Genomic DNA, 25,557 nt, shown 5'->3' on the forward strand with positions numbered 1-25,557 from the left:
TTGAACTCAGGACCTTCGGAAGAGCAGTCAGTGCTCTTACCCACTGAGCCATCTCTCCAGCCCACATAAAATGTCTTATAGAAGTTAATAATATTCAGAACTCAGTCAATCTGTATTGGTGGGTGTGGGTGCATAGTTGCATATGCATGTAGAGGCATGAGATCATCATAGGATTCTATCATTTTCCACTGTAGTTTTGAGATAGGTTCTCTCACTTTGACAGGAGGTCATGGTTTGGCTAGACTGACTGGCCAAAGAAGCCCTGCTTGCGCCCCATCCTCCTGTCACTACTTCTCCCTGGGATCACAGGTACATACCATCATGTCCCAGTTTTACATGGGTGCTGGGGATCTGACCTTAAGTCTACATGCTTGTTCAGCAAGCACTTTTTATCTACTGGACTGTGCGCAGCCCATAAGTCTGCTCTATAGACAGTGAGAAGCTAGTTAAGAAAGGAACAGTTTCAGAACAGTGAGTGTGAGGAAACTGATCCGTATGTCTTGGGCCACAGTGTATATCAGATCTGTTTGAAGGAACAGAAGTGCTCTCAGCACTGAATATCTTAGGGGCGTTGGCAACAGTCCCCACTGTTCGTACTCTGAATCTTCTAGGGGTTTTAGAAAGTGAAATAGCAGAACAGCGAACCCTGTGCCGTTCCCATTGTCTGGGCAGGGTCATGTGCGAGTTTCACTGACTATACACTTCCACACTCATCCATCTGTGCAGACTCACCTGTGTAGTCTTAGTTTTTAAAAGACTAAATTTCCCTCAGTTTTATGAATATATTATATGGATACAGTAAACTTCATCCATTTAACATGTACAATCAATTCAGTGAGTTTTCTCAGATGGTGTTCTGTAGGTGAGAGAGAACTAGAACATTTCTGTCCTCTTCAGAAGATTCCCATGTGTGACCCAGTACAGTCCTTCACTCTTCTGCCCGTGGGAATTTGCTACTCTACGTTCTTCTGACATACCCTCCTCTTTATAAAAACATCTTATTTTACTGTGGATGATTGAGAGGTTGCAAATGCATTTTCAATATGAACACAAACTTTCTAGTGCTGTGAAAAATGGTTTTGAGGGACTGTGAAGCTGGAGACTGGTGCCCGACATCTACAGGATCTTAAACATCAAAGGCCTGTGATGAAATGTTACATTAGGTAGTGTGCAATATAGAATCATGGTATATATCCTTTGCATAAAATTAATCTTGATTTCTGACATTTTTCTAAAACTTGGGTTTTGCAATTTACCTTGCAACTTAAAACAATGCATTATTGCATGACCTTTCAAAGGAAAGTAACTTAGTGCACTGTCATAAAGCCAGAGCAGTTCTGTACTAAGTTGCTACAAGAATGCTATCTCCAGATAGAAGATGATGTCATTCCTAGGTCAGTCCGACCACCTCTGCAGGGACTGCTGTGGAAGCTGCTCATTTACTCCAGTACAGTGTGTTCCGAGACACGCTTACACATACATTTGGCATCCACCAGCTCCATGTAGTACCATGCTAGGTACTGTGCAGACAGGAACAGGCTGACACTTCCTAAGTGCCAATGCCTTTAATCCTTACTTGTTCTAAGTAGCTTTGTAAAAGAAGAGTTAAAGTGTGTCCCATTTTTCTTTTTCTTTTCTTTTTGACCTGGGGGGCGGGGGAAACGGTTAGCATTAAGCTAATCAAGCTTTTAAAAAACAAGTTTACATGGGCTGCTGGCACCTGTAGTCTGGGCTACTTACGAGGCTAGTATAGGAAGTCACTTGAGCCCTGGAATTTGATGATAAAAACATTCCAGGCTATAGTCAATCTAAGGGATGGTGCCTTTTGTCAGTAATAAAGCAAAAACAGGGGATAGCTCCAGGTGTGTAGCCCCTTGGGCTCTGCATGAGCCATTGTGCCCCATTGTGTTTTGGCAGTTTCCTGCTCAACATATCCCACTGCATTCCCAGACATTGCTCTGCTTTCTGTCACTGAAGTCATCCCTCTTCTGGAAGCAGATGCAGTGGGCCATGTGTGTGGCCTCTTGAGCTGAGTTCTCCATGAGGCATCTCTTGGGTCCATCTTGTTGTATTGGTTTGTTCATGAAACTACTCATAGCACTGTGGGAGCATATTGTGTATGACTTATCTACGTACCTGTTGATGTGTACTTGGGTAATTTCTAGTTTATGGATATTGTACACAAATATTTGAACTGGTTCTCTGCTTTGTGATGTTAGGGATTGAACTAAGGGTTCTGCCATTGAATACTACCATTGAACCTATCTCAACCCTAATTATTATTTTTAAATTAGAGCTAGGGAGATGACTAGGTGGGTAAGAGCATTTGCTGTGTAAGCACAAGGACCTGAGTTCAAATCCCAGCACCCACGTAAAAAGCTAAATGGTGCCCCATGCACATGCAACTCCAGTACTGTGTGAGGCAGAGACAGGAGGGTCACAGGGTTGGGGGGGTTAGTTGCTAGTGAGAGACACTTGATGTCCTCCTGTGGCTACACCACACACACCACTAGCAGCACCAATAGCAACACATCAGTTCTGTGTCCTTGCCAATGTCCTGCTGTTGTTGGCCTTTATAATTTAACCCTGGTGGCATCTTACTGTGGCTAAAATGTGGGGTTCTCTTGTGACTCATGATTGTTTGGAGGCATACATATACCTCAAATATCTCAGTATTTGTCTCATCTTTTAAAACTAGGTTGATGGTCCTCTTAGTGTTTAGGGTTAAGGGTCTCTTGATATTTAAATGTGACTCACTTGTCAAGCTGTAGGTGTTTTCTCCTATCATGTAGCTTGCCTTTTAGTTTACTTGACCACTCTACGTGTCCTAAATGCCACCAGAGTACTTGCCCCTCTGAACTAACCCATGAGTAGGTGATGACACAAGAGCAGTTTGAGCTTGTGTGTGCCCCTTGCAAACTTAAGCTGACCTGTGTTATCAAGGAGCAAGAGTGGAGCCTTAACCACGAAATGAGGCAAGTTGGAACTGAGCACAGGGGGCCCTTTCAGTAAAGCATGTCAGTGATGTCTCTCCTGACAAGCAGTGGATCCCTATGCAGTCCAGTGTCCTCCACAGGCCCCTTTAAACAGGCTTCTCACATCTGCCCTCTTTGTCACACTCCTAAAGCCCTGTCACAGCATGGCTCTTTCCAGGAGGATAGGCTGGTTCTGAATAATGAAACTTAGAAAACTTTTAACTATAACCTGGAAATTGATGTTGGCCTGGAAAAGAGCATGCTGGTTTGGTTTACAGCACCGTGTGGTGGCTTATAGCTGGCTCCACCTCCAGTCTCGGGATCTGATGCCCTCTTCTGTTCTGGCCTTCACAAGCACTTCACTCAAGCATTGAAGCCCACACAGAGCACACACACACACACACACACACATACATCATAATTGAGAACGAAACTTTTTTAAAAGAATTACGTTTAGAAGGTTTTAGAAGCCCGAGACTCAGGGTCTAGGTATAGCACAGGTTAGCAGACTATAACCTGTGGGCTTAGTCCAGCTTGCCACTTAATTTTGTAAATAAATAAGGAAAAATGTGTTTTGTAGTGACTTTATACTACGACAGACCTGAACATTATATCATAAGAGTGTTTACGGCTCTAGTTGGCAGTGTGACCTGGGACAAGAGCCTGAAAATGAGGCAAACTAAAGTCTCATGCAGTAGCCAACTTTATTCTTAGCATCGGACAATGTATACTCTCAGAGTTAAGAGGAGTCACATGAATAAAGTGTACAATCACCAGGGCAAGCTGCACATGACAGGCAAGCCGCACACATGGCAAAAGCATGTTTTTTCTTAAGGGAATATAAACAAATAACAATAACTAGTAGTGAATGATCTACTGTAAGCTCCTATCTACTGCATCTGGAGGGCCAGAAAAGCACGCCCCGTGTGTTTGAAGAAACTGAGGTCACAAAACTCTCGTCTTGTTTTCTTGGAGTTTCCCATAAGCACACAGCATTCTCTTTGAACAACTCCGTTCTTGGACCGTGTTCTGACAGTAGCATATTAGGACTACAAAGCCTGAGGTGTTTATTATCTGGTTCCTCATAGAGAAAATTTGCTGACTCTTGGTGTGAGAGAAATAAGTCCATTAGCCTGAAATACAGTGAGTCATTTCTGTCTGGGTTACTGTCTGGTAACTCAGGTTACCTTGGAGACTTAAGAGTCACCATTCATGGTAATAAGGAGATGCCATCCAGTAAGGCGGATCTGATCATAAAGCCTTTTCTCTTAAAGGTGTAATAGTCGTGGAGAGCAGGAGTGTGAGACTTAACGGGCCAGAAGTAAACGTTGATACTTGCCGTTAGAGAGGTTCTCCAAAAGTCTGCTGAAACCCCTTAGATTACAGCCCTCCATGTATCTCATCTCCTGACGCCCTTTTCTGCCCTAAGCATAATACTTTATAAGCAGGAGGCCCCAGTTAGGCACCACACCAGGCTTAGACTTGGAAGCCCCAGAAGGAAGAGTAGGCTTAAAATCTAAGGAGAAGGGTCCAGGAAAATAAAACAGTTCTTTTGCTGTTGGTCCCTGGAGGATTTTTTTTGTTTTGTTTTGGTTTTGTTTTGTTTTGTTTTGTTTTGTTTTTGTTTTTTTCGAGACAAGGTTTCTCTGTATAGCTCTGGTTGTCCTGGAACTCACTCTGTAGACCAGGCTGTCCTCGAACTCAAGAGATCCACCTGCCTCTACATCCCAAGTGCTGGGATTAAAGGCATGCGCCACCACTGGCCTGCTGGTCCCTGGAGGATTAAAGAGATCTGCCCTCATAGCCTCCTCCTTCCAGAACATGCAGGCATGTGAAGGGAGCAGCAAGGGTATCAGAGGGGTTGAAGGTCAGAGTCTGGGTTTGAAATGCTCCGTGTGCTGTGCTGCTTGTGGGAGCATCCTACAGATGGAAGAAGTTGGAGAGTTCCCTTACTGCCCCATGTCTGGAAGTGTCGTACCAATGCTGGTTAGAACATCCGCTCTGCCATTGCTGACTTTAGTCCCTAGACATTAGGTCTCTGATGTTTGTGGCTCACATTCTACCCGAAGGTTGCTGTAAAACTTTCCTACCCAGAAAAAATGGTATATGATTAACAAATTGAGGGTTTTTTTGGCATTAATTGTTAAGTGTTCATTGATGACAAGTGCCAGATGCATTAACTTTTCTTTTGTTCTTAGAAATTGCCTTGTAGATATCATTTTTACAGATCAGAAATTCCTGTTGTAGTGTTTGGTCATAAGTTGTTTGGTTTTCTTCTTGACTCATGACTGACCCTTTTAGACATGGTTAATTATGAACAGGCAGTAGATTCCTGATTTGTTTATAGTCATAGTTGGAATGGAGAAGGCATGCTGCATGGATCCTTTGCTTTCCTCTTGGCTTATATCCAGTTGTACAATTTGACGGTTTTAAAATGCTGTGTTAAATGGAGTCATAGGAACATTTTGAGTTTAGTTTTTGGATTTGAATATTTCAATTGTTATGAACACTGGTAGTATAGAGTTCTGTTTTAGTTTTGGGGATAAATTTTTCTTTGCTAGATTGTCAAATTAATGCATTGAAATGTTAATAAGTTTTCACTGAAACCTTAAGCTATATATCTTTAGTACATTTTCCCTGTGTGTTTATCTTGTGAACGAAGTGAAGCACTAGCAGCATGCTGTCAGTTGCTGTGCAGAGCTAGAGTGCAGGGGAGTGTTGCAGTGCAGAAAGCCAGTAAGGCTCTTGAATGCGCTTCCCATGATTTGCTGTGACGTGTACCATGTTACTCTAAAAGCCTGAACATGTCCTAAACTTTCTGGAGGGGAGGCAAATCCACTAAGTTTCTCCAGAAGCACAGGACTGTGGAGGCATGCCTGCTTGGTGGCTTTATTTCTAAGACATTTTTTTGTTTCTGTTTAAATATCTAAATTTTGTTACTCTATTTTTAATTAAAATTCAGTAACATCATTTTGTTCTTCCCATTTCCTCCTTCCCGTCCCTCCCATGTATCCCCCCTTCTGCCAAAATTCCTTTAAAAAGAAGAACAGGCCTTCTTTCCTGTTACGTACATCTGTCTTCCTAACTACACGGCATTACTTTTTAAATCATTGGTTTATGTAGATACATCTAGAGTAACACATTTAAGTACTAAAATGCTGAAATTTTCAAGTTCTAGAAAAGTTGATTTTACATTCTTTATGTTTAAAATGAAATCATTTCCACATTTTAAAAATTAAATACCTACACATAAAGGATAGCATACAAAATGAGTTCATGTTCTTCACAGTTGCATTTGAAACTTAAAAAGATAGTGTCTTCCAGTGACAGAGGTAGGCTTATACAGAGGTACTGTTGTAAATGTGTGGAGACTAGAACACCTTACTGGAATTCTATGTAAAGCTTAGATATTCAGGAAGTCCTGCAGTGATTTGAACTCTTAAGTACAAAATTAACAGAATTCTGCAATCTATGCACATTGTGGCTTGGGCCAGTGTAGATGTTCCCCTCCTGTTGAGCATTACACACAGTGTAGATGTTCCCCTCCTGTCGAGCATTACACACAGTGTAGATGTTCCCCTCCTGTCGAGCATTACACACAGTGTAGATGTTCCCCTCCTGTCGAGCATTACACACAGTGTAGATGTTCCCCTCCTGTCGAGCATTACACACAGTGTAGATGTTCCCCTCCTGTCGAGCATTACACACAGTGTAGATGTTCCCCTCCTGTCGAGCATTACACACAGTGTAGATGTTCCCCTCCTGTTGAACTTGACACACAGAGCTTATTTGCTTTTTTTCCAATAGCAATTTCTGCAATTCATGCTACTATACTTCAGGGAATTTCCAGTAGGAAGTAAGCAAATTGACCACTTTATCGTCCCATTTGTGGCCACTAATATGGTTTTTTAACTATTTGGGAAATCCATATACTTCACAGTTCACCCTTCAAAAGTGAAACTATAGCACACGGACTGAATATTTTTCTCTTTTTATGCTTGCTCTAATAGTTACAATACTGGAACTTGTCATCGTCACTGTATTGCCCCTTGACTGAGCACGTGGGGAGTTATTCCTCTGTCACTGTTGAAATGAATTTCATAGAACTGGCTATCTGACTTATCTTAGTACGTTAGCCTGATAGACAGTACAATGGTAAAGTAAAGTTTCACATATTTTATCTCATGACCAATAGAATGCAATAAAGCAGTCTTGTTTACTATTTGGGATGGAATCCTGTTAAAAACTAAATTATAGTTAAAATGTTCTGAAAGTCTTGATATTGAGTGCCAGTAATCAGAACTCAGTGTATAATACATGTATATATGAAATTGTGAAAGCAATTTTAGATAACACTTGTTTAAAGATTGTTCATGTTTAGGATTAGGAAGTAGCAGAGTCTAGTCCAGTGTTTGTCTAGTGTGCACAAAGCCCTGGGTTACAGCCCCAGTACTGTGTAAACTGGGTATAGAGGCACACACGTGTGGAAGAGAAAATCAGAAATTCCAGGTCATCCTTGACTAGACAGAGAGTTCAAGGCCAGCCCAGGTAAGAGACTGTAGAACCTCACTTACTCCAGCTTCTCAAACAAACTCCCATACATTCTCAAGTCCTTGAAAAGACCATGTAGTTGCCATATTGTATACCTTATCTTGCTGGCTTCTTAAAAATGTACCTTGCTTTATTTATGTGCCCTCCCCATCATAGTTAGGCCTCTGTACATGCTCAAGAAGGATTTCAAGTGGGGTCTGGTTTACAATCCCATTAGTAGGAACTACTTTATACAGTGGAGTTTGTTTGAAGACAAGTGGCTTTTGTGCTATTATTTCTCGTTCTATTCATTTTATTTACTTTTCCTTTTGTTTTCAAATACAGAGCAGCACTATTCTATTCTAGACTGCCTCCTCCCAGTCAGGTGGGAGGAGGCATTGCGGCTGTCGTTGTAGGTAACAGGGCATTGCAGCTGGGTCTTGCTGGGGAGAGGCATGGGATTGAGCGCAGCTTCCGAGAGCTAGGTTTTAATTCTTATGTGTTTACTTAATTTGATTTCTAATCCCTTTAGATTTTATAGAACTATTTGGTTGTAAGAATTGTCACTCCCAAATGTTTATATAACTCCTGTGGAAACATTGTATAACTGGTAATGTTAAAAAGTGGTTTAATTAGCACCAATATTAACTTCCTTTGAGCCATTTTGTCTTTTCATTTCTTCTGAACAAAATAAAAATAACCATTTTGTTGTCGTGAACTGTCTCAAACTTTAAGAAGTTTTGCATAGGACCTCTCATGTCAAGGTGGCTTCAGAACATTAAATTATTCGTCTGTATGATTATCTAAGTTGAGGAGAAAAAGGGATCCAACTTACTCCTCCTTTTAGTACTGATCACATATGCTGCCATTTTACCCCATGTTGTTCTCAAGTGCATGGAGATTGTGGTTTTAAGATGAGTTGTAGGAGTTCTGTAATGTAAAACGTTAGGAAGTTTAGTATGCCATAAAGGAGACCTGGCTATCCTAATGACTCTTGTCAAAACGTGTTCGTTTCCTAGGCAAGTTCTCGTCTACGCTCTATGAGACGGGTGGTTGTGACATGTCACTTGTGAATTTCGAACCAGCAGCAAGAAGAGCATCTAATATCTGGTAGGTGTGGAGATGTCAGGCCTACTGTGTGACTCACGTGTTTAAGGTTTAACTTTTGAGATGTAGACGCTTGTTTTTAAACTTACTTTTCTCTAGTGGATAAAAACACTATACATACTACTATTGCATACTGTGATGTTTTAAAAGATTGTATATGTCATGGAATGGCTACACATATCCTGTTCAAATGAGTTGTCTTTGCTATAAGAGCACATACTGTCCACTCTTGCTCATTTTCCAATTGAATTGTTACTGTAAGCTGCCATGTGAGATAGAAGTTATTTTGGAAATGTTTACATCAAGTTTAATACTTACCATAATGCATTCATTTCTTCTGAATTAAGGGTGTTTTTTGTTTTGATTTTTCTGTTTTGTTGTGGGGGAAAATGTTCTTTTTAAAGTATAAGTTATTCTGTATTTAAAAATTAAGTAAAATTTTTAATTAAACCTTTTGGGATAGAGTTTGCTCAGTTCCAGATTAACTAGATGTCCAGTGTCCTCTTTATATTATATAATATAAAAAGCTTAACAGAAAAAAAATAGCTACAGTGAAGTTTAGACTCAAAAGTTTCTTTTCTTCCATTTAATAATTTTGTTTTTCCTTTTAGGAAGGAATTTGTAAGGTAATAAAATTTTTAGGAGAAAGCAAATAAATTAGATATTTAAATAATATACTCTTTCATAGTATAAAGCATATTGATTTTTTTCCTAAAAAATAGCCATATTAATTTAGTTGCCACTGTTGCTTTGAAATCCATGATTAATTAGTTCACTTTGTCATTGGCCATTTGACTCATATTTTAGGGCTTCCATCAATAGGCTATGTGTATCTGTTAATGTAACTATGGCAGTTCACATATTTTTCTAGTGCCTTTTAAGCCAGTGGAACTTAGAGTTACTCGGATTAACTGCTGATCTAGTCTTATCTTAGAGTCCACCCTAGCAGGAGTTACTATGTGGAAAGTTAGCTGATTCTATGATAATGGAAAAGTGGGGCTAGGGGTTACCACCAAAGAATTCAGTCAGAGAGCAGTCCTCGTGAATGTGGTAGAGCCTTAAGTTTTAAAATCCAAACAACTGTACTGGTACATGTCAGTCTGTTTTGTATCATAGATTAAGTCTATTTTGTCTGTACTATTCCAGTTGGCTGGAGAGGCAGGCTGAGCTTAGGCGCTAACATAACACAGGGTTCTGGGTCATGACTTAGGGAAATAAAGATTTGCTCTTTGGTATTTACTTGGAAGAGTGAAGCTAGTATAAATACTGTCCAGTTGTTAGCTGGATTTAGAAACCAATCAGACAAACAAAATACTGTTTGACAAGCTATTTACTTCCTAAAGTCTTTTTCATTTTATTTTAGTGATACGGATTCTCATGTATCAAGTTCTACCTCAGTTCGATTTTATCCTCATGATATGGTAAGTGTTTTCATTATTTATTTATTTTTAAGATTTATTTATTTTATTTTATGTATATGAGTACAATGTAGCTGTACAGATGGTTGTGAGCCTTCATGTGGTTGGGAATTGAATTTTAGGACCTCTGCTTGCTCCATTCGGCCCTGCTCGCTCAATTCCTACTCACTCTGGCCCAAAGACTTATTTATTATTATACATAAGTATACTGTAGCTATCTTCAGACACACACAAAGAAGGCGTCAAGATCTCATTACAGGTGGTTGTAAGCTACCATGTGGTTGCTGGGATTTGAACTCAGGACTTTTGGAAGAGCAATCAGTGCTCTTACCCACTGAGCCATCTCACCAACCCTGTTTTAATTTTTAATTTTTTATTTTTTGGCTTTTTCGAGACAGGGTTTCTCTGTATAGCCCTGGCTGTCCTCGAACTCACTCTGTAGACCAGGCTGGCCTCGAACTCAGAAATCCACCTGCCTCTGCCTCCCAACTGCTGAGATTAAAGGCATGTGCCACAACTGCCCGGCTTAATTTTTTATAATGTGATACATATTTAGATTCAATCTGAAAAGTTCATTTTTATAGCTACCCATAAAATCTCTCAAATTAATGAAATCACAGAATGTTGCTTTTGTTGGGAACTGACAAAATCCCCTTTGTTTTGTCCCCATGGGTCTTGCTTGCACCCTCACAGACTTCAGTTAGCCCTGTATGTGTGTGTGAGGCAGAAGTGTGAGGAGAAGACTGCTTTATACTTTGCAGTCTGAAAAGGACCATGTACCATTGTCTAATCTGGTTGGGCCTTACTTTTTCTTCTTGAGTGTTTCTCTGTTTTTATAATTGTTTATTTTGTGTGTGGACTGTGTGTGCATGAGAACACGTGCACATATAGAGGTCAGACACTACTCAAGGGAGTTGGTCCAGGAGATCACAGGCTTGGCAGCAAGTGCTGTAACCTGTCGAGCCGTGTATTATTGTGCTATTGTCAGTTTCACGGTGGAAATAGGATTTGATGTTGTTTTTAAACTGTTGACTGTTAACTCACTTATTGACTACTGTATGTGTTAAGAGAAAGCTGAGTACAACATGGTTATATGAGACTGTTGTATGAGTCAGAATAAAACACTGCTTTTGCTATGACAATGCATGTGATCTAAGTTGGAAAGCATAAAATGGACGAATTCTTGTTGGTGACATGGATGGATTTTAGTCTGAGGCGTTCTGTCTAGTGGCTTCTTGAAGTGACTTGTGAGCAGACTTTTAAGAGTGGAGGTGTGAAGAGGCACCGAGCAGTGGTTTCCAGCCAGTGGATATTTGGCTGTATCTGAAAGCGTGTCTTGACACAACAGAGGAATGCACTGTAAGCAGGAGACAGGGACGAGGGATGCTGAGAGGCGGTCGGTGGCATTTGGCACAGCCCCTGTAACGAAGACTGTCTTGCCAAAACATCCATAGTGCTAGAATTGTGAAACCTAGGATAGACGATATGAAAATGTTTAGAGAAGTATCAATCAGTATTTAACCATTAAGACCAGCCATTTTTCTTGACTCTTCCGTGTCTTTGAATAGTAAAGACCTTGCCTGCTAGAAGCAGGAGTGGAAGGACGATGGCACTGTTGTTCCCACTCTCTGGCAGAGGAACCTGAGACTGCAGAGGACTGTGTGCTGCCCTGTGCTGCTGCAGCGAGGCCAGTGCATTTGACAGAAAGAAGGGCAGCTGTAGAGGTAGTGAATAGAAGAATTAAAGTTAAGAAATAATTTGTACTGTGCTGTGAAGTGTCAGGTGAGGAGCCTGCTATCACAAAGAGGGGCTTCAAAACAAATGCCTGCCATGAGACTGGCGGGGAAGTAAGAACTAAGGGCTCAGATTTATATTGGCAGTACATTTCATACCTTAATGACAAAAGAAGGAGGCTCCCAGTGACCCACAGCAAGGGCATTTGCTGGCCTCACCAGCTGGATTAACATCTTTTAACACCTTTCCTAAAGGTCTGTTGATAAAATTTGCTTTGTTTTGCTTCCTGTTGCCACCTTGTGTAGACCCTAGGCATCATGGAGTTTTCACAAGGAATGAACTCCTTGTGAAAAATAGAGAATTAGTGGCTTATGTAATTTACAAGCTGTGAAACTCAAGAGTATTTAACCCTTTCAGTTGTAGCATGTTTGTAGCTTTCTCTCCCACAGATTCGGTTGAATAGACTGTTGACCATTGACACAGATCTGTTGGAACAGCAGGACATTGACCTAAGCCCTGACTTGGCGGCCTCTTATGGCCCCACAGAAGAAGCTGCCCAAAAAGTTAAGCACTATTACCGCTTCTGGATCCTGCCCCAGTTGTGGGTTGGCGTTAACTTTGACAGACTCACTCTGTTGGCGCTGTTTGACAGGTAAGAGCAGAGCATGGTTTTAAAGATGTAGAGGTAAGATTCTTAAACTGAATTCTTCCTAATTAGCTATTCATGTTTTTATCTGAGAATCATGTTGGACAATGCTTTCTATTTTCATCTTCTTGAGTGCAGACTTACAGTAATAAAGCTTTTAAACATTAATTCTCTTAAGCCCATTAAATGTTCTTTTCCATAAGGATATGTTTTTATTATTAATGTGAGTTGATTCTTAAAAGAGTTTATGGAGTGTCTTATAATCTTAAGGTTATAGGTACTATGATCCCAAGTAAAGAGTTGAAAGAGGAAGCCTGTTATCCTGTCCTTTACCATTAGTGTCTTAGTGGTAGACATATTTGGTTATTACAGACTTGCTGACCAGTAGCTGCTTCCGGTCAACAAGTAGGAACAATACTGGATTTACCTTCACTATAAACAAATGGGTAGACAAAACCTTGGAGATAACTCAGTAAAAGGAAGTGAGCCTGAGGGCTTGATGGTGTGCACCCTAAATCACCACAACTCTGTGTGTTTCGAGTTCCTAAGTCTTATGACATAGGGAGGGAGAACATAAAATTCAAGTATACATCTCGGGATAAAGTGGTAAAACTGGGGGTCCTGGAGTCCATAGTACAGAATAGGATAGAAGCTGTTGGAAGAGCAGTGGAGATGTGCAGCGGGCTTTTTTATGCTCAGCAGACCATGACTAGCTCATGCATCTGAACAGCTGTCTACTTAGGAAGACCTTACTTTAACCATGTGACAGCATTAGCCTCCTGTACACTACTTACCTACCAAACAAGTCATAAACACAGGCCCAAAGGGAACAAGGAAGCATAACAGATTCAAGATTACAGAAGTCCAGAACTACATACCACCCAACAAGTAAAGACTGGCGTCTGACATCTACTCAGCTATGCAGAGTGAGAAAGGGAAAAGGAATAAATTAAGACCAACCTATAATTTGTATGGATGTGAACTATGAGCCGGTACAGATTTTATTTGAAAAATTAAGTGGAGACATAAAAGATAGAAAAATGCACCCCAAATCAAACTTACAGAGTTGAATATTACAATGTTGCCATTAAAAACTGTGCTAGGTGGGATGAGTGGTAGTTAAAACTTTGTAGAAAAGATTAGTGTGGTTGCAGGCACATCAGAAGGGCCATGTAGAGCGAAGCAGTAGCAAGAGCAATCAAGCCAAAATGTGCATGTTGAGGAACAAGAAGAGACAAGACTTGACGAAATAATGGTGGAAACTGTGTTTTATATGAATGTTATCAACACAGTCAGGAAACCAGTATAACCTAAGCAGAAGCAATGTGAAGAACCTGCCCAAGGCACATGCTTGCTTAAGTCCAGCGAGGAAGACCTCAGATCTCTGGCTCACTTCAGCACAAGGAAACTAGACAAGTAAGCCCTTATCCTAGCCAAAGACAAGCAAGAACATAGCAAGAAAACAGAAAATCAAGGGGACAAGAGGCTGCATCTTTAGGAACAGCAGTGAAATTGAGCGACCTGTAGCTCCCTGATGAAGAGACCTCTGATGAACTGTGAGGCTTGATGTCACTACAAATCCCTCGGAAATTAATGAGCAGTAAGAACAGTATCAACGGCTTTGTGGCATTAAGTTGACAATAGACAAATGAAAAGGACAACTGCCTTAAAAGACATAGATCCACCAAAATAAATGGCAATTACCATTAGGAACTTTTTTAAGAGAATGTTCCAGGCCCAAGTGTTATTTAAATACTATACATATCACAAAAACTAAATCACAGTCAATCATAAGCATAAATATGGGACGTAAGAGAACAAAATACATGAACAAAAGATTTGTCCTAAGGTTATAGAAAACTTACAAGCTGTGGCACAAAAAACAGGATGAATAAAATAATTGGATTCATCAACAGAAAATGTTGCAAAAGTGAGAATGCATTCAGCTTACAAGGAGGTAGTGAGCAGCAGCAAGAGGGTCAGGGCTGGCCACGCACCTACCATCTGAGAGCAGATGAAAACACCAGCAGCTTCTGACTTGAAACTATTAAATACTACAGAGATGTTTTATAAATGGAGGGTGGCTAATGACTATAAATGTAGTATTAATTAAATAAAATTTTTTGTTATGTACGGTTCATATAGTAGACATGCAATGCATGTATCACTTAATATTCCCTAAGTCCAAGGTGTTTTAGCAAGTATTTCTTCAACTTTATGAGTAAAACTCACAAGAAAGTCATGAGAAAGATTCTTAGCTTTGGGCACAATATAAAGTCTTCCTTGTTTCTGTCTGAAGTAGAGTGGGCGTCCTGTTGCCTCTTCTACAGTGTCAGTGTGCTGGGTGTGGGGCTGCCGCAGCAGCTTTACCAGGGCAGACCTGATGCTCTTAGATGTGCTTCTCTTATGTGTGTGAACAGCCCTAGGAGGTGAGGAGTTGTATGATTTCAGATGAGGATGAGATGGCAAACGAAATATCTGCTATCAGAATTCTGTTGCAAGCTTTATCTTAGGAAATAACAGATATTTTAAATTTTCTATAAACCTTTTTTGAGATTTTGCTTTTTATATTATGAATAATTTTTCTATTTTATGTGCTTTGGTGTTTTTCCTGGATGTATGTGTGTGTGAGGTTGTTGGATCCCCTGGAACTGGAGTTACAGATGGTTGTGAGCTGCCATGTGGTGCTGGGATTTGAACGGGATCCTCTGGAAGAGCAGCCAGTGCTCTTAACACTGAGCCATCTCTCCAGCCCTGAGATTTTGCTTTTCAACCTTTTTCCTATGTCAACTTTATTTGCCATCCAGATTGGCTACTTATTTTACAGCATATCTCACAGAGAAGATGGTATAAGATCATAAGACAGTTATGTTAGATGGTACTCCATTTCTGTGGTATCATGGGACAGCTATGTAGAAGATACTCCACTGTCACAGTGTCACAGGACAGCTGTATCGTGTCCACAGATGATAGGGTTTTTTCTCCTGTATAATCTGGAATGTTCTTCAAACCAGACATCCTAAGTACACCCTAGCAGGCCTTACAGAGATACCTTCTCTTTTCAACCTGATGAACTACTTGTATTCATGATAGACCTGCTTGTTAATTTTCCATCTACAGAAATCGTGAGATCCTGGAGAATATATTAGCTGTTGTCCTGGCTATTCTTGTGGCTTTTTTGGGATCCATCCTTCTCATCCAAGGCTTCTTCAGAGACATCTGGGTTTTCCAGTTCTGCCTTGTGATAGCCAGCTGCCAATACTCACTGCTCAAGGTACCAGTGTCTCTGCCTTCCATGCTGTGTTTAAGGCCAGTCACCATTTGTCACAAGATGATAACTTTCAGGTTTATCTTCCATGGAGGTTTACATTGGATTATGTAGGGTCCAAAGCAGGGTGTAAACTTTAAAAACTAATTGTATGTAAATTGAATTTACTGAAAACTAATTCTTTAAAAGAGACTTGTTAAAATAAAAATTTGTGGAGCTGGAGAGATGGCTCAGCGGCTAAGAGCACTGACTGCTCTTCCAGAGGTCCTGAGTTCAATTCCCAGCAACCACGTGGTTGCTCACAACCATCTGTAATGGGATCTGATGCCCTCTTCTGGTGTGTCTGAAGACAGCTATAGTGTATTCATATACATTAGATAGATAGATAGATAGATAGATAGATAGATAGATAGATAGATCTTTTAAAAAATAAGAATTTGCATTTTTGGATTTATTTTGGTTCAGTTGACCAGCATTAAGCTTTCTTTTCCCATCTTTGAGCCTTCTGTTCTGTGGATGAGATTTATTAAATTTTTCATTGGTGGATAATGTATTGTCAAAAAGTAGAGATAGTTTTTATTCTTAGGAGACATCAAAAAGAGAATATTGAGAATCCACCACATCACTTAATGTCTGACTGAAGTACCTAAAGCCTGTGCAGGCTGATAATAGGGTGTTCCCTTTCTTCTAGTCAGCATGCCTGACTCTGCCCAGCTTATTTCCCTTAGACATGCTGCTGTGTGGAAGGAACCCTCCCCAGCCCGCTAGCTGCTGCTTCAGTTCTGTTGATACTCTCGGCTGGCTTGATTTTTTTTTTCCGTATGTTTATAGCTAGTTATGGTCTGAAGAAAACCATGTAGGTTATTGCTGTTTCTGAATTGCCAGCCCCATTCTCTGTCATCATTTAACATCTGTTCATTCTGTCCTCCATTTCCACATCCTCAGTGCTGCACTGTGTCTATATAGCCCTGGTGGCTCTTGCTTCTCACACAACTCATTTGTTGTTGCTTCTTTACTTGAGGGTTGCTGACTTTGCTAGGATTCCCTTGGGCCTTGTCTGCCTTCCTCTTGGTTTATTTTATTGCCAGGAAAGCAGCTTTTATTGCTGTAGTCAACACTCCATTATGTGAGTTATGTCCTGATTTAGGTGAGAAGGCTTCACACATGTTGCAGGCTTTAGTTCTGTTAGATACTGACAGACATGGTCTCTTTGCTTTTGCAGTGGGAAACATTTAAAAATTTTTTTCCCTCGGTAACAGTAATCAAGTCTCTAATTAAATGTGGTGGACATGTTAAAATTGCTACTTCTTAGTCTTGACTTTTTTTTAGTCATTTTATCTCTATGTCATCTTAACCTGCAAAAACTCATTTTCTGGCTCCAGTGTCCCTTGCTCCATGAATTTTGTCCACTGCTTTCAGGTTCAGGTTAGTGTGGTTAAACAAGGGGAAGGACTGCCGGGACTTCTTTTTAAGTAGCTGACTAGAAAAATAGTAATGTCATAAACAGGAAACGGAAGGCAGGAGGTAGAGCTTCAGAAGGAATTGAGGTTGACAGAACTGAAAAGTCACCTAGGCTCATGTTCAGCCAAGGGCAGGTGCCAGATGGCAGACTGAGCATGCTTGGTGCAGGGTGCCATTGCGGGTGCTGATGGACTAGCCTGGGAGAGGTATGTTGTGTGTCACTGGGAATGAGCTAGCATTGGGGGAGGGTCTGGTTTGAGAAGGAGCCATATGATGATATTAGGACATTTTCACAGCAGTCCACTTGATTATTTTGGTGTGCACAAGCAGATAATAAATTGAGTCACCACTCTGTAAGAAGTTGGAACTAGGACCTACATGCTCAGCTAAGCTCCTGGGTATCTCCTGAATGGACTGGTGGCCCCCATATCCCACATGGCTTGCATGTAGTAAAGAGCCAGGCAGAAAGGCAGATGTGTCTATAGAACTCCATCTCAAAGCATTAAGCTAGGTAGTTGTAAGTTACTAACTGGCCAAAATAAGTAAAAAGGAGGGATGGTGTGCACTGTGTTTACTATTCTGGTGAGACAATTCCTGGAGCTCATGCTTCATGTTTAGAATTAATGTTCATAATTTCTTGGTTGGGAGATATTTATAAAAATCACTTAAAGAGCATTTTAAAAGTTGATTGTGACAAAAAGAACTATATGCAACTAAGGAATGCTGAGAGTGGGAGAGATAGTCTTCCCCAGAGAAGAACCCCTAATTGGTGCTTCAGTAACAGATGGTAAGCCCTGAAATCAAACACACATATAAAGCACACAGACGGAGGAGGTCCTGTTTAGGAATACATATGTATACACATACACATGTGCATGTAACAGAAAAATTTATAAGGCCATGAATATGAAAGAGAGCAAGGAAGGGTATGTGGTAGGAGTTGGAGGGATGAATAAAAGAGGGAAATGTATAATCTCAAAAAGTAAAAGAATTTAAAAACGAGATAGATGCATGCACTCATGTACACACACATTTTTTCTCATCTATGAGGAAATGAATTGATGGTGGCAAATCTTTTTAAAGTTTGAGGCCAGCCTGATTTACATAGTGAGTTCTAGGACAGTCAGGGGTATATAGAAGAGACCGTCTCCTCCCCCCTCAAAAAAAGAAAGAGAAGTTAAATATCATTTTTCAGAAAAACAGATGGAACTGGAGATGTTAATAAACCAAACTCAGATAAATATTACAGGTTTTCTCTTGTATGCATAAAAATTTTGCATATAGACACATATAGTTAGACACACACATATGTAGTTGGATAGCATAGGTAGATACAGACACATAGAGTTGCATGTTTACTGTGTATTGTCTGCTTTTTAGACATGTGAGCAGGAAGGCAGCACCAGGAGGGAGAAGGGCACAAATGAGCTGGGAGACAACGGGCGTGAGGGTGACGCACACTGGGAGTGGGTTTCAGAGAATTACGATCTGATAAGGAAGCCTAGTATTTTATACACTTAACAAAAAATAAAAATAAGCTTTCTGTTTGTTTTTTAAGAAAAAAGTTGCTTGTGAAATTCCTGGATACTTGAGTAAAATAATGTACCTTTCTGTTGATTTCTAGAGTGTTCAGCCTGACTCTTCCTCTCCTAGACATGTAAGTCTCCTGAAAAGACTGTAAGTTGCGCCTAACCAAAGCCCATAGTTTCTCCTTGTGTGCACAAGTTGAATTGGGTTTGCATTATTGTCTCATCTAAGTGTAGACACACTGTGTAGGTTGACTTATGGGCATGAAAGGAAATGACACAGCTGACAGACTCGGAATACTGGCTGAAATGAGCATAATAAATCTTTTTTTTTTTTGGCAGCCTGCTTCAAGATTGTGTCTGGCAGACATAATCCATATCAGCTTTATTGTTTGGATTTACTAAAATTTGAAAATAGTGAATAAGTGTTGAAAATAGAATTTTAAAGTAGGAAAAACTCACTTTAATGATCAGTTAAGAACAAGAATATAAATATACAGTGCATTCGACTGCTTTTGAAGACTTTTGTGCTAAGTAATAAGGTGAAATCCTTGCTAATGAGCCTATGTCTACTGAGCAGATAGCGTGATCCAGTTCTGGGTTGGGAAGTTCATTTGTTTAATAGAAAGACGAAAGGGTGTTCTCTGTACAGTAGAGCAAAGCAGTATCATGTGGCTCACACTGGTTACCCCCACATAGGAGGCTGAAGACTGAAGGCTGCTCAGAGTTTACAGCTGGCCAGAGCTGCATAAGTTTCAGGCCATTGTGGGCCACAGTGGCATCCTGTTTTGTTTTTAATAAACAAATAAACTAGTTTAAAACAATAAACTTTAAGAATAACGTTTAATAGAGTTTTCATTCCTGATTGTAATAATTTTATCCTTATACTGAAATAGTTAATGTGACCAGAACAGAAAGTCAATCATACAAGGAGATGTTTTGGCTGATGTTTGTCATCTGTGAGGATGCTTTTGAAGGGAGATGGTGTCTTGATGCCTTTCTGTGTGACTGAACTCTTGACATGGTTTCTGGCTTGCAGAATAGTATCAAGGGGACTAGAGGAAAGCTGGTGCTCCTCTCCAGAATCCAGGATTAAATCCTCCCCTGGGAGTCAGGCACTCCTTTCTCTGTTCTCTCTCCTCTCCTCCCCGTCTTTGCAGACGTAATGTCTCTATACCTAATGTCTCTGTGCCTCTAGCACGTCAGTGTGTTTCCTCAGAGCATTTTGTGCATTCATTAACCATGATTGTCAAAGTTAGAAATCAGCCCTAACACAGTGCTGCTGTCCAGTCTAGAGGTGTTTCTCAGGTCTGCTCGGCTCTCTTCGCTGACAGGAAAGCCTCCCTCATCTGCACTCTTAGCTCTCTTTTAGCCTGGAATGGTTCCTGTGTATTTCTTTTTCTTGATGTTGAAATCGTTTATGGATCTAGGGCAGTTACATCATAGAACTTTCTCCCAATTTGTGTTTGATGTTTCTTTGTTATGAGAGGAGTAGGAGTGTCCTCCATGCATCACACTCCTGGTGGTGGGAACTTTGACCTTTAGATGAGAGTGTAGCTTGAGTTTTTCTCAGATCTGCAGTCTTAATGCTTGGCTGGACAAGGCTTTGGTGGCTGGAGGTGTCATGTACCTTGTCTGTACCTCTCTGACCTGTACCGGTAGAGGCTGGTGTCATTACCTCCTGTAAGGATGTGTCTGCAGTTGTCAGATGTCCTCAAGGAAGCAAAACACTTCTGTTCAGAACTTCTAGTCCATTCTACAGGTCATTTTCCCTTAGTTTTAAGTCTCTTATTTGGAAAAACTTGACTCTGTGTGCATATCTTAGTGTTTTACAGACTTCCACTAACTTTAGTGTCTAGTTTCTTGCCTGAATCAGTTATTGTTTGATAGTAGCTAGATATTGATCTTCTAATCCCATTATTCTGTTAATTGATTTTTACTAAAAGGAGTAGTTTTCTCTTGTGTCTTAGCTGATTATTTGTGGTGTTGATGATGAGCCCTGTGCATGTGAGACAATTCTATCACTACTGAACTATACCCCAGACCCCTTTCCTGTCTCTATGTTTATGTATTTATATACAATTGGGTATATATGTGTGTGTGAGAGAGATCTGTACATTTGTGTGGACATACGGGTTGTGTTACAGTGGACTATAATGTTACATACTTTTTTGATACTCAGTTATCCTTCACTTGGCCATTTGAAGCCCGCCAAATTGTTTTGTGTCCTTTTGATATAGACTTGTGAGCTTTTAATGCAGTGGTTCTCAACCTTCTTAAAGCTGAGACCCTTTAATACAGTTCTTTGTGATGTGGTGACCCCCAACCATAAAATTATTTTTCTCGTAACTTCATAACTGTTAATTTTGCTACTGTTGTACATCATAATATAAATATCTGGGGTTTTCCATGACCTGTGAAAGTCTTAGTCAACCCCCAACAGAGTCATGACCCACAGGTTGAGAACCATTGCTTTATTGGCACTGATCCAGATTGAATTCATACCTTCCTACAGGCCTCCATTACCTTGTTTTTCCTGTGAAATCCTAGCTCTTTTTTGTGAATAATATTCATCAATAAGATCATGATGATCTAGTAACCTTATTACTATAATTTTATTGTGTCTAGGTCCTCTTAGTGGGTACAGACGTGTAACATTTAGTTGTACATTCATATGTATGTGCACACTTCTCTTGTATCTATTCATATGCCTACTAAAAATACTGAGTTGATGCTGATGGCTCTGATGTGTGCAGCGCCATGGGTTCATTCTGTTCTTCCCCTTTAAACACTTGTCTTTGACAGAAACTTGCCTTTCATATGACAGTGGTTCAGACCATTAAAACACAAGCTAATAATGAACTCAGGACTTCGTTGTGGCTCTCTAAACGAACTAACCTGACAGTGAAAATGTTTTATTTGCAGGGTCATAATCGGATTATTGCCTACAGTAGACCAGTTTACTTCTGTTTATGTTGTGGTCTCATTTGGCTCTTGGATTATGGCAGCAGAAACCTAACTACAAGCAAATTCAAGTTATATGGAATAACCTTCACCAATCCGCTGGTGCTTCTGTCAGCCAGGGATTTGGTTATAGGTGAGTTTCTTGAAGGTACCTCTGATCAGTCGTTTATATGGTTGCAATTCACTGATAAGTAGATGTAGTTAGCTTATTCTGCTTACTGTAGTCCTGTCTGAGAAACAGAGCAACTATGAATGAAAAGGTTAATGTTGAGACAATATAGTAATTCTGTTCTTGAAGAGGATGTGGGGGTAGAGATTTTTCTATTATATATTTTAGGTTCATGTTATATATAAAAAAAATGGTTGAAATTATTTTGTTTCTCTGTATTGGAAATTGAATAGGGCCTCATGTATACTAGGCAAGTGCTCTGTTGCTGAGCTGTACCCCATCCTCTTAAGGTATTTTTTAATAGTTTTAGAAAATTTTAATATTCAGTTTTACAGTAGGCAGTGTTAAGTTTGACTTCAATGCTTATGGGCTTTAACTGGACAAGAGGATGAATGCAGTGGTTTTTAATAAACTTTTCTTTCCTTCCATAGTGTTTACACTCTGTTTCCCAATAGTATTTTTCATTGGTCTCCTGCCTCAGGTGAACACGTTTGTAATGTACCTTTGTGAACAATTGGATATCCATATCTTTGGTGGGAATGGTGAGTAAATTACAGGTTGCTATAACCTGGGTCATGAAATCATAAACTGAGATTGCAGTACATCTCCACTTTCTATTTTAAAATTGAAATTGTCAGAGAAAGATGCTTATTTAATAATTGATGGTAGAAAGGCAGTGAATTGTAGTTAAGAAAAAAGTGAGGTCTGCCATTGTGGCAAAAAGTCCAGGAATCACAGGTTTGATCTATAGGAAGTAACAAAGAATTTGCAAAACGAAAGTTGTAGAATACTCCATGCCCCTCCCCTCCATTGATAGGGGATGTTCCAAGCCCTAGTGGATGGGAACCTGTATGGATTGTCTTTCCTGCATTATCCCTGTGGCCCTGTGATAGTGAAATTAGCAACAGTAATAATGAAGTGGAAAAATTTTGCAGTTTATCCAGCCCATCTAGCTGCAAATGTGAGCTTCCAGGGCAGTGGGGAACCCTATCTCAGGACAGTAGGAGGATGATCTGCAGCACCCTCCTCTGCCTGAGCATGTTGTACACATAGGTGCATGCACCACACATTCACACGCTACAGCCAAGGAAAGGTTATGCAGACCTGGCCTCCCTCTTCTGTTCCCTAGAGTGTTCTCTTTAATGTTTTTGGACTTATAGCCAACTATAGCTAATGAAGTCTGTGAGAAGGAAAACTGCAGAAATATAGGGGCTGCTATAAAGCCTTTTTTAAAAAATTCACTTTCCACCCCAGTAAGTGTGGGGTCTGTAAGTCACCAGGTGTTCATAATGTCATCTGGGCTGAACGGGTTGGGTCTGGTTGTCCTTGGATTCTGTATGAATTTGGAATGTCCATGTACTTAAAGGAGAATGTCAAAGTCAGAATCAAAAAGTATCTTACTAAATCAGCTTTTAAGAACTACTTCAGTTTTTAGAGTAGAATATGTATATATTGTGTGATAGCTTAGAAAATCTGTTTTCTTACTATGCATGTATTTTATCTTTAAAACAATCTATTGTTAATCTGAAGACAGTGACTTGAAGAACTTGAGAGCAGTGCGGTTGGCAGCTGCTGTAGTTGAGATTTTCATCTTTTAACATTGTATGGCAAGAAGGGTATGCAACAGAGGAAATACATGACAGGAAAGCATTAACTTTATAGTTCATTTTCTTCACATTTCCCATTTGCGATCCCCATTTACCTTCCACATACATTCACTGAAGTCATCTCGTGATAAAGCGTTGATGGCATGGCTCACTTTCCAGTGTTTTTCAATTTGATGGGCATGGGGGGAGTGTGGTGTGTGCCCCCTGTGTGCATGGATGCATGCTGAGGCCAGAGGGGCATGTTGGCTGTCCTCTTTACCTACTGCCTTGAGTCAGGGTCTCTCCCTGAGTCATACTTTGAGCCAGGTTGGCTGGCCAAGGAGCTCTCAGAACCTGGGTTCCCTCTGTTGCCCCGCCATAGAGCTAGAATTACAGATATGCCAGCTTTTTACAGGGATGCTGGGGAGTTAAACTCAGGTCCTCAAGCTTGCTGTGCTATCCCTCCAGTTGAGCTAGCTTAAACTAGAAATACAAAGTAAAACTTTTCTGTGTGCCATTTATTAAATTAGCTTTTTTTTTTTTATGTTTTAAATGTGTGTAATTTAAAACAGCTGGGGTTTTTTGATCAGCTCAGCTTAGTGAGTAGAAGACAGTGTCAGTAGTTAGGGACCTGTTGTTGGTTTCATGCTGAAGCACATGGTAAGGGCTCGACACAGGAGACTTACAGTGTTGGGCTTTGTCATAAGTTACAAGTGTGCAAAGTGTTAGTTTTTAATAATTTCCCTTAGGTCACTATGTAAAATGACACTAAGGAGCTCTCTCAGCTGTATTTGCATGTCAAGTCTTCTGGAAGAGTCAGTGCTAGGTTGTTAAAGTCACGTGACTAGAGAAGTGCGACCCTAGCACTGTGCCTCCATGTGCGTTTGAGTGTTGTGTTTCTAAGATCCCGCTTTTCTTCCTCCTTCGCCGTCTAGCCACCACCAGCCTGCTGGCCGCACTGTACAGTTTCCTGTGCAGCATTGTGGCCGTTGCCTTGCTGTATGGGTTGTGCTACGGAGCTTTAAGGGTAAGTGACAGACTGGCGTATGCTCTGTGTCTGTGTGACTGCTGATCCCCTCCTGTCTTCCCTGAGCCACATTGTCACTAGTATCCCTTGCCTTCTGATGCTGATTAACACTCTGTTTTCTCTTACTTTGAATTTTTAAGCAGTTTAATGATCAGTCATTATTAATGGAAGCCTCCTTTCCAAACAGCAACCCAAGTTTCTACTGGGAAGTTTATTAAAACTAGACTTATGTGTGTTTCTGGTTAAGAATGTATGTAGCTACTCCCTTCCATATCAAGATTGCTTTACATTTATAAGAATATGTTTTGATTGGGGTGAGCTCAGCAGAAGAGTGTTTTCTAGCATGCCCAAGACCTTTAGCTTCGTCCCCAGCACAGCAAAACAAAACAGAGCAACAAAACGAGTGCAAGGGTGAAGATACATGCTGGTAGAATGGCCCTGAAGCAGACTTTCGGTTTGATTTACAGAGATGTCCTCAAACCATGAGCCCCTTCATCTAGATCAAGGGGCTAGATCTCATCAGTACTTTTGGGGACCTGGGAAAAGAGAAGAGGGCTAGGAACAGGGTCTGGCTTGAACCACTGGCTACATCATGGCACCTACTAGACAATATTGGAAACCCTAGAGCTCAGGAACAAGGAATTTTTAATATGAATACTTTGTTTGCTCATATTTGTGGAGTCCAGAGGCACATTGTAGTAGTCCTATAAAAAGAGATGTCTGTTCGTGCTTGGTGGATATCAACAGAATTGAGTTGTAGAAGAAGGCTGCTACTGTGGGTTGGCAAGAGAAACGTGAGGGAGAACCCAAGAAGTGGTGGTATTGAAGTGTACACAAAGTAAGGACCCACAGAAGACAGTCAGGCACGTCAGAGTCAGAGATCCTTTTAGATTTGGGGTCTGATGGACTATCAGACTTGACAAGAGTTCTTTCTTTGGCCTTTTGAGGAAGGAAATCAAGATAACTTAAAGTTTGAAAGGAACTAAGGGAATGTGTTTTGTGCTTTTTAGAACAGAGCTGTGAAGCAGGTAGACATGGTACAGGTTGTCTTCTAATTTTGTTTTTTAAAAAGATCTGAGAGTTGATTTACAGAAGTGTGAAGAGGGAAGTAAAATCAGCTCTACAGTTAGCAGCAGGCAGGAGGCT

The 25,557-nt window shown here is 40.4% G+C and overlaps 1 protein-coding gene across 7 annotated transcripts in view; it reads left to right on the top strand.

The window, feature by feature from the left end:
• The window catches only part of Pcnx1 (pecanex 1), a 150,317-nt gene that overhangs the window by 83,308 nt on the left and 41,452 nt on the right, over nucleotides 1-25,557 (top strand). For 5 of the 7 annotated variants that reach the window (XM_031356333.1, XM_031356335.1, XM_031356337.1 and 2 more), the window contains 8 exons: nucleotides 8,525-8,615; nucleotides 9,976-10,033; nucleotides 12,199-12,416; nucleotides 15,531-15,684; nucleotides 18,764-18,796; nucleotides 21,591-21,762; nucleotides 22,230-22,340; nucleotides 24,320-24,411. In XM_031356333.1, coding sequence (XP_031212193.1) covers nucleotides 8,525-8,615; nucleotides 9,976-10,033; nucleotides 12,199-12,416; nucleotides 15,531-15,684; nucleotides 18,764-18,796; nucleotides 21,591-21,762; nucleotides 22,230-22,340; nucleotides 24,320-24,411 — 929 coding nt within the window. The remainder of the gene's footprint in view (nucleotides 1-8,524; nucleotides 8,616-9,975; nucleotides 10,034-12,198; nucleotides 12,417-15,530; nucleotides 15,685-18,763; nucleotides 18,797-21,590; nucleotides 21,763-22,229; nucleotides 22,341-24,319; nucleotides 24,412-25,557) is intronic. The other 2 variants (XM_031356338.1, XM_031356336.1) reach the window with 1 other exon arrangement.

Source organism: Mastomys coucha, unplaced genomic scaffold (genome assembly GCF_008632895.1).
Source record: "Mastomys coucha isolate ucsf_1 unplaced genomic scaffold, UCSF_Mcou_1 pScaffold6, whole genome shotgun sequence".
In the NCBI taxonomy this organism is placed as follows: Eukaryota; Metazoa; Chordata; class Mammalia; order Rodentia; family Muridae; genus Mastomys; species Mastomys coucha.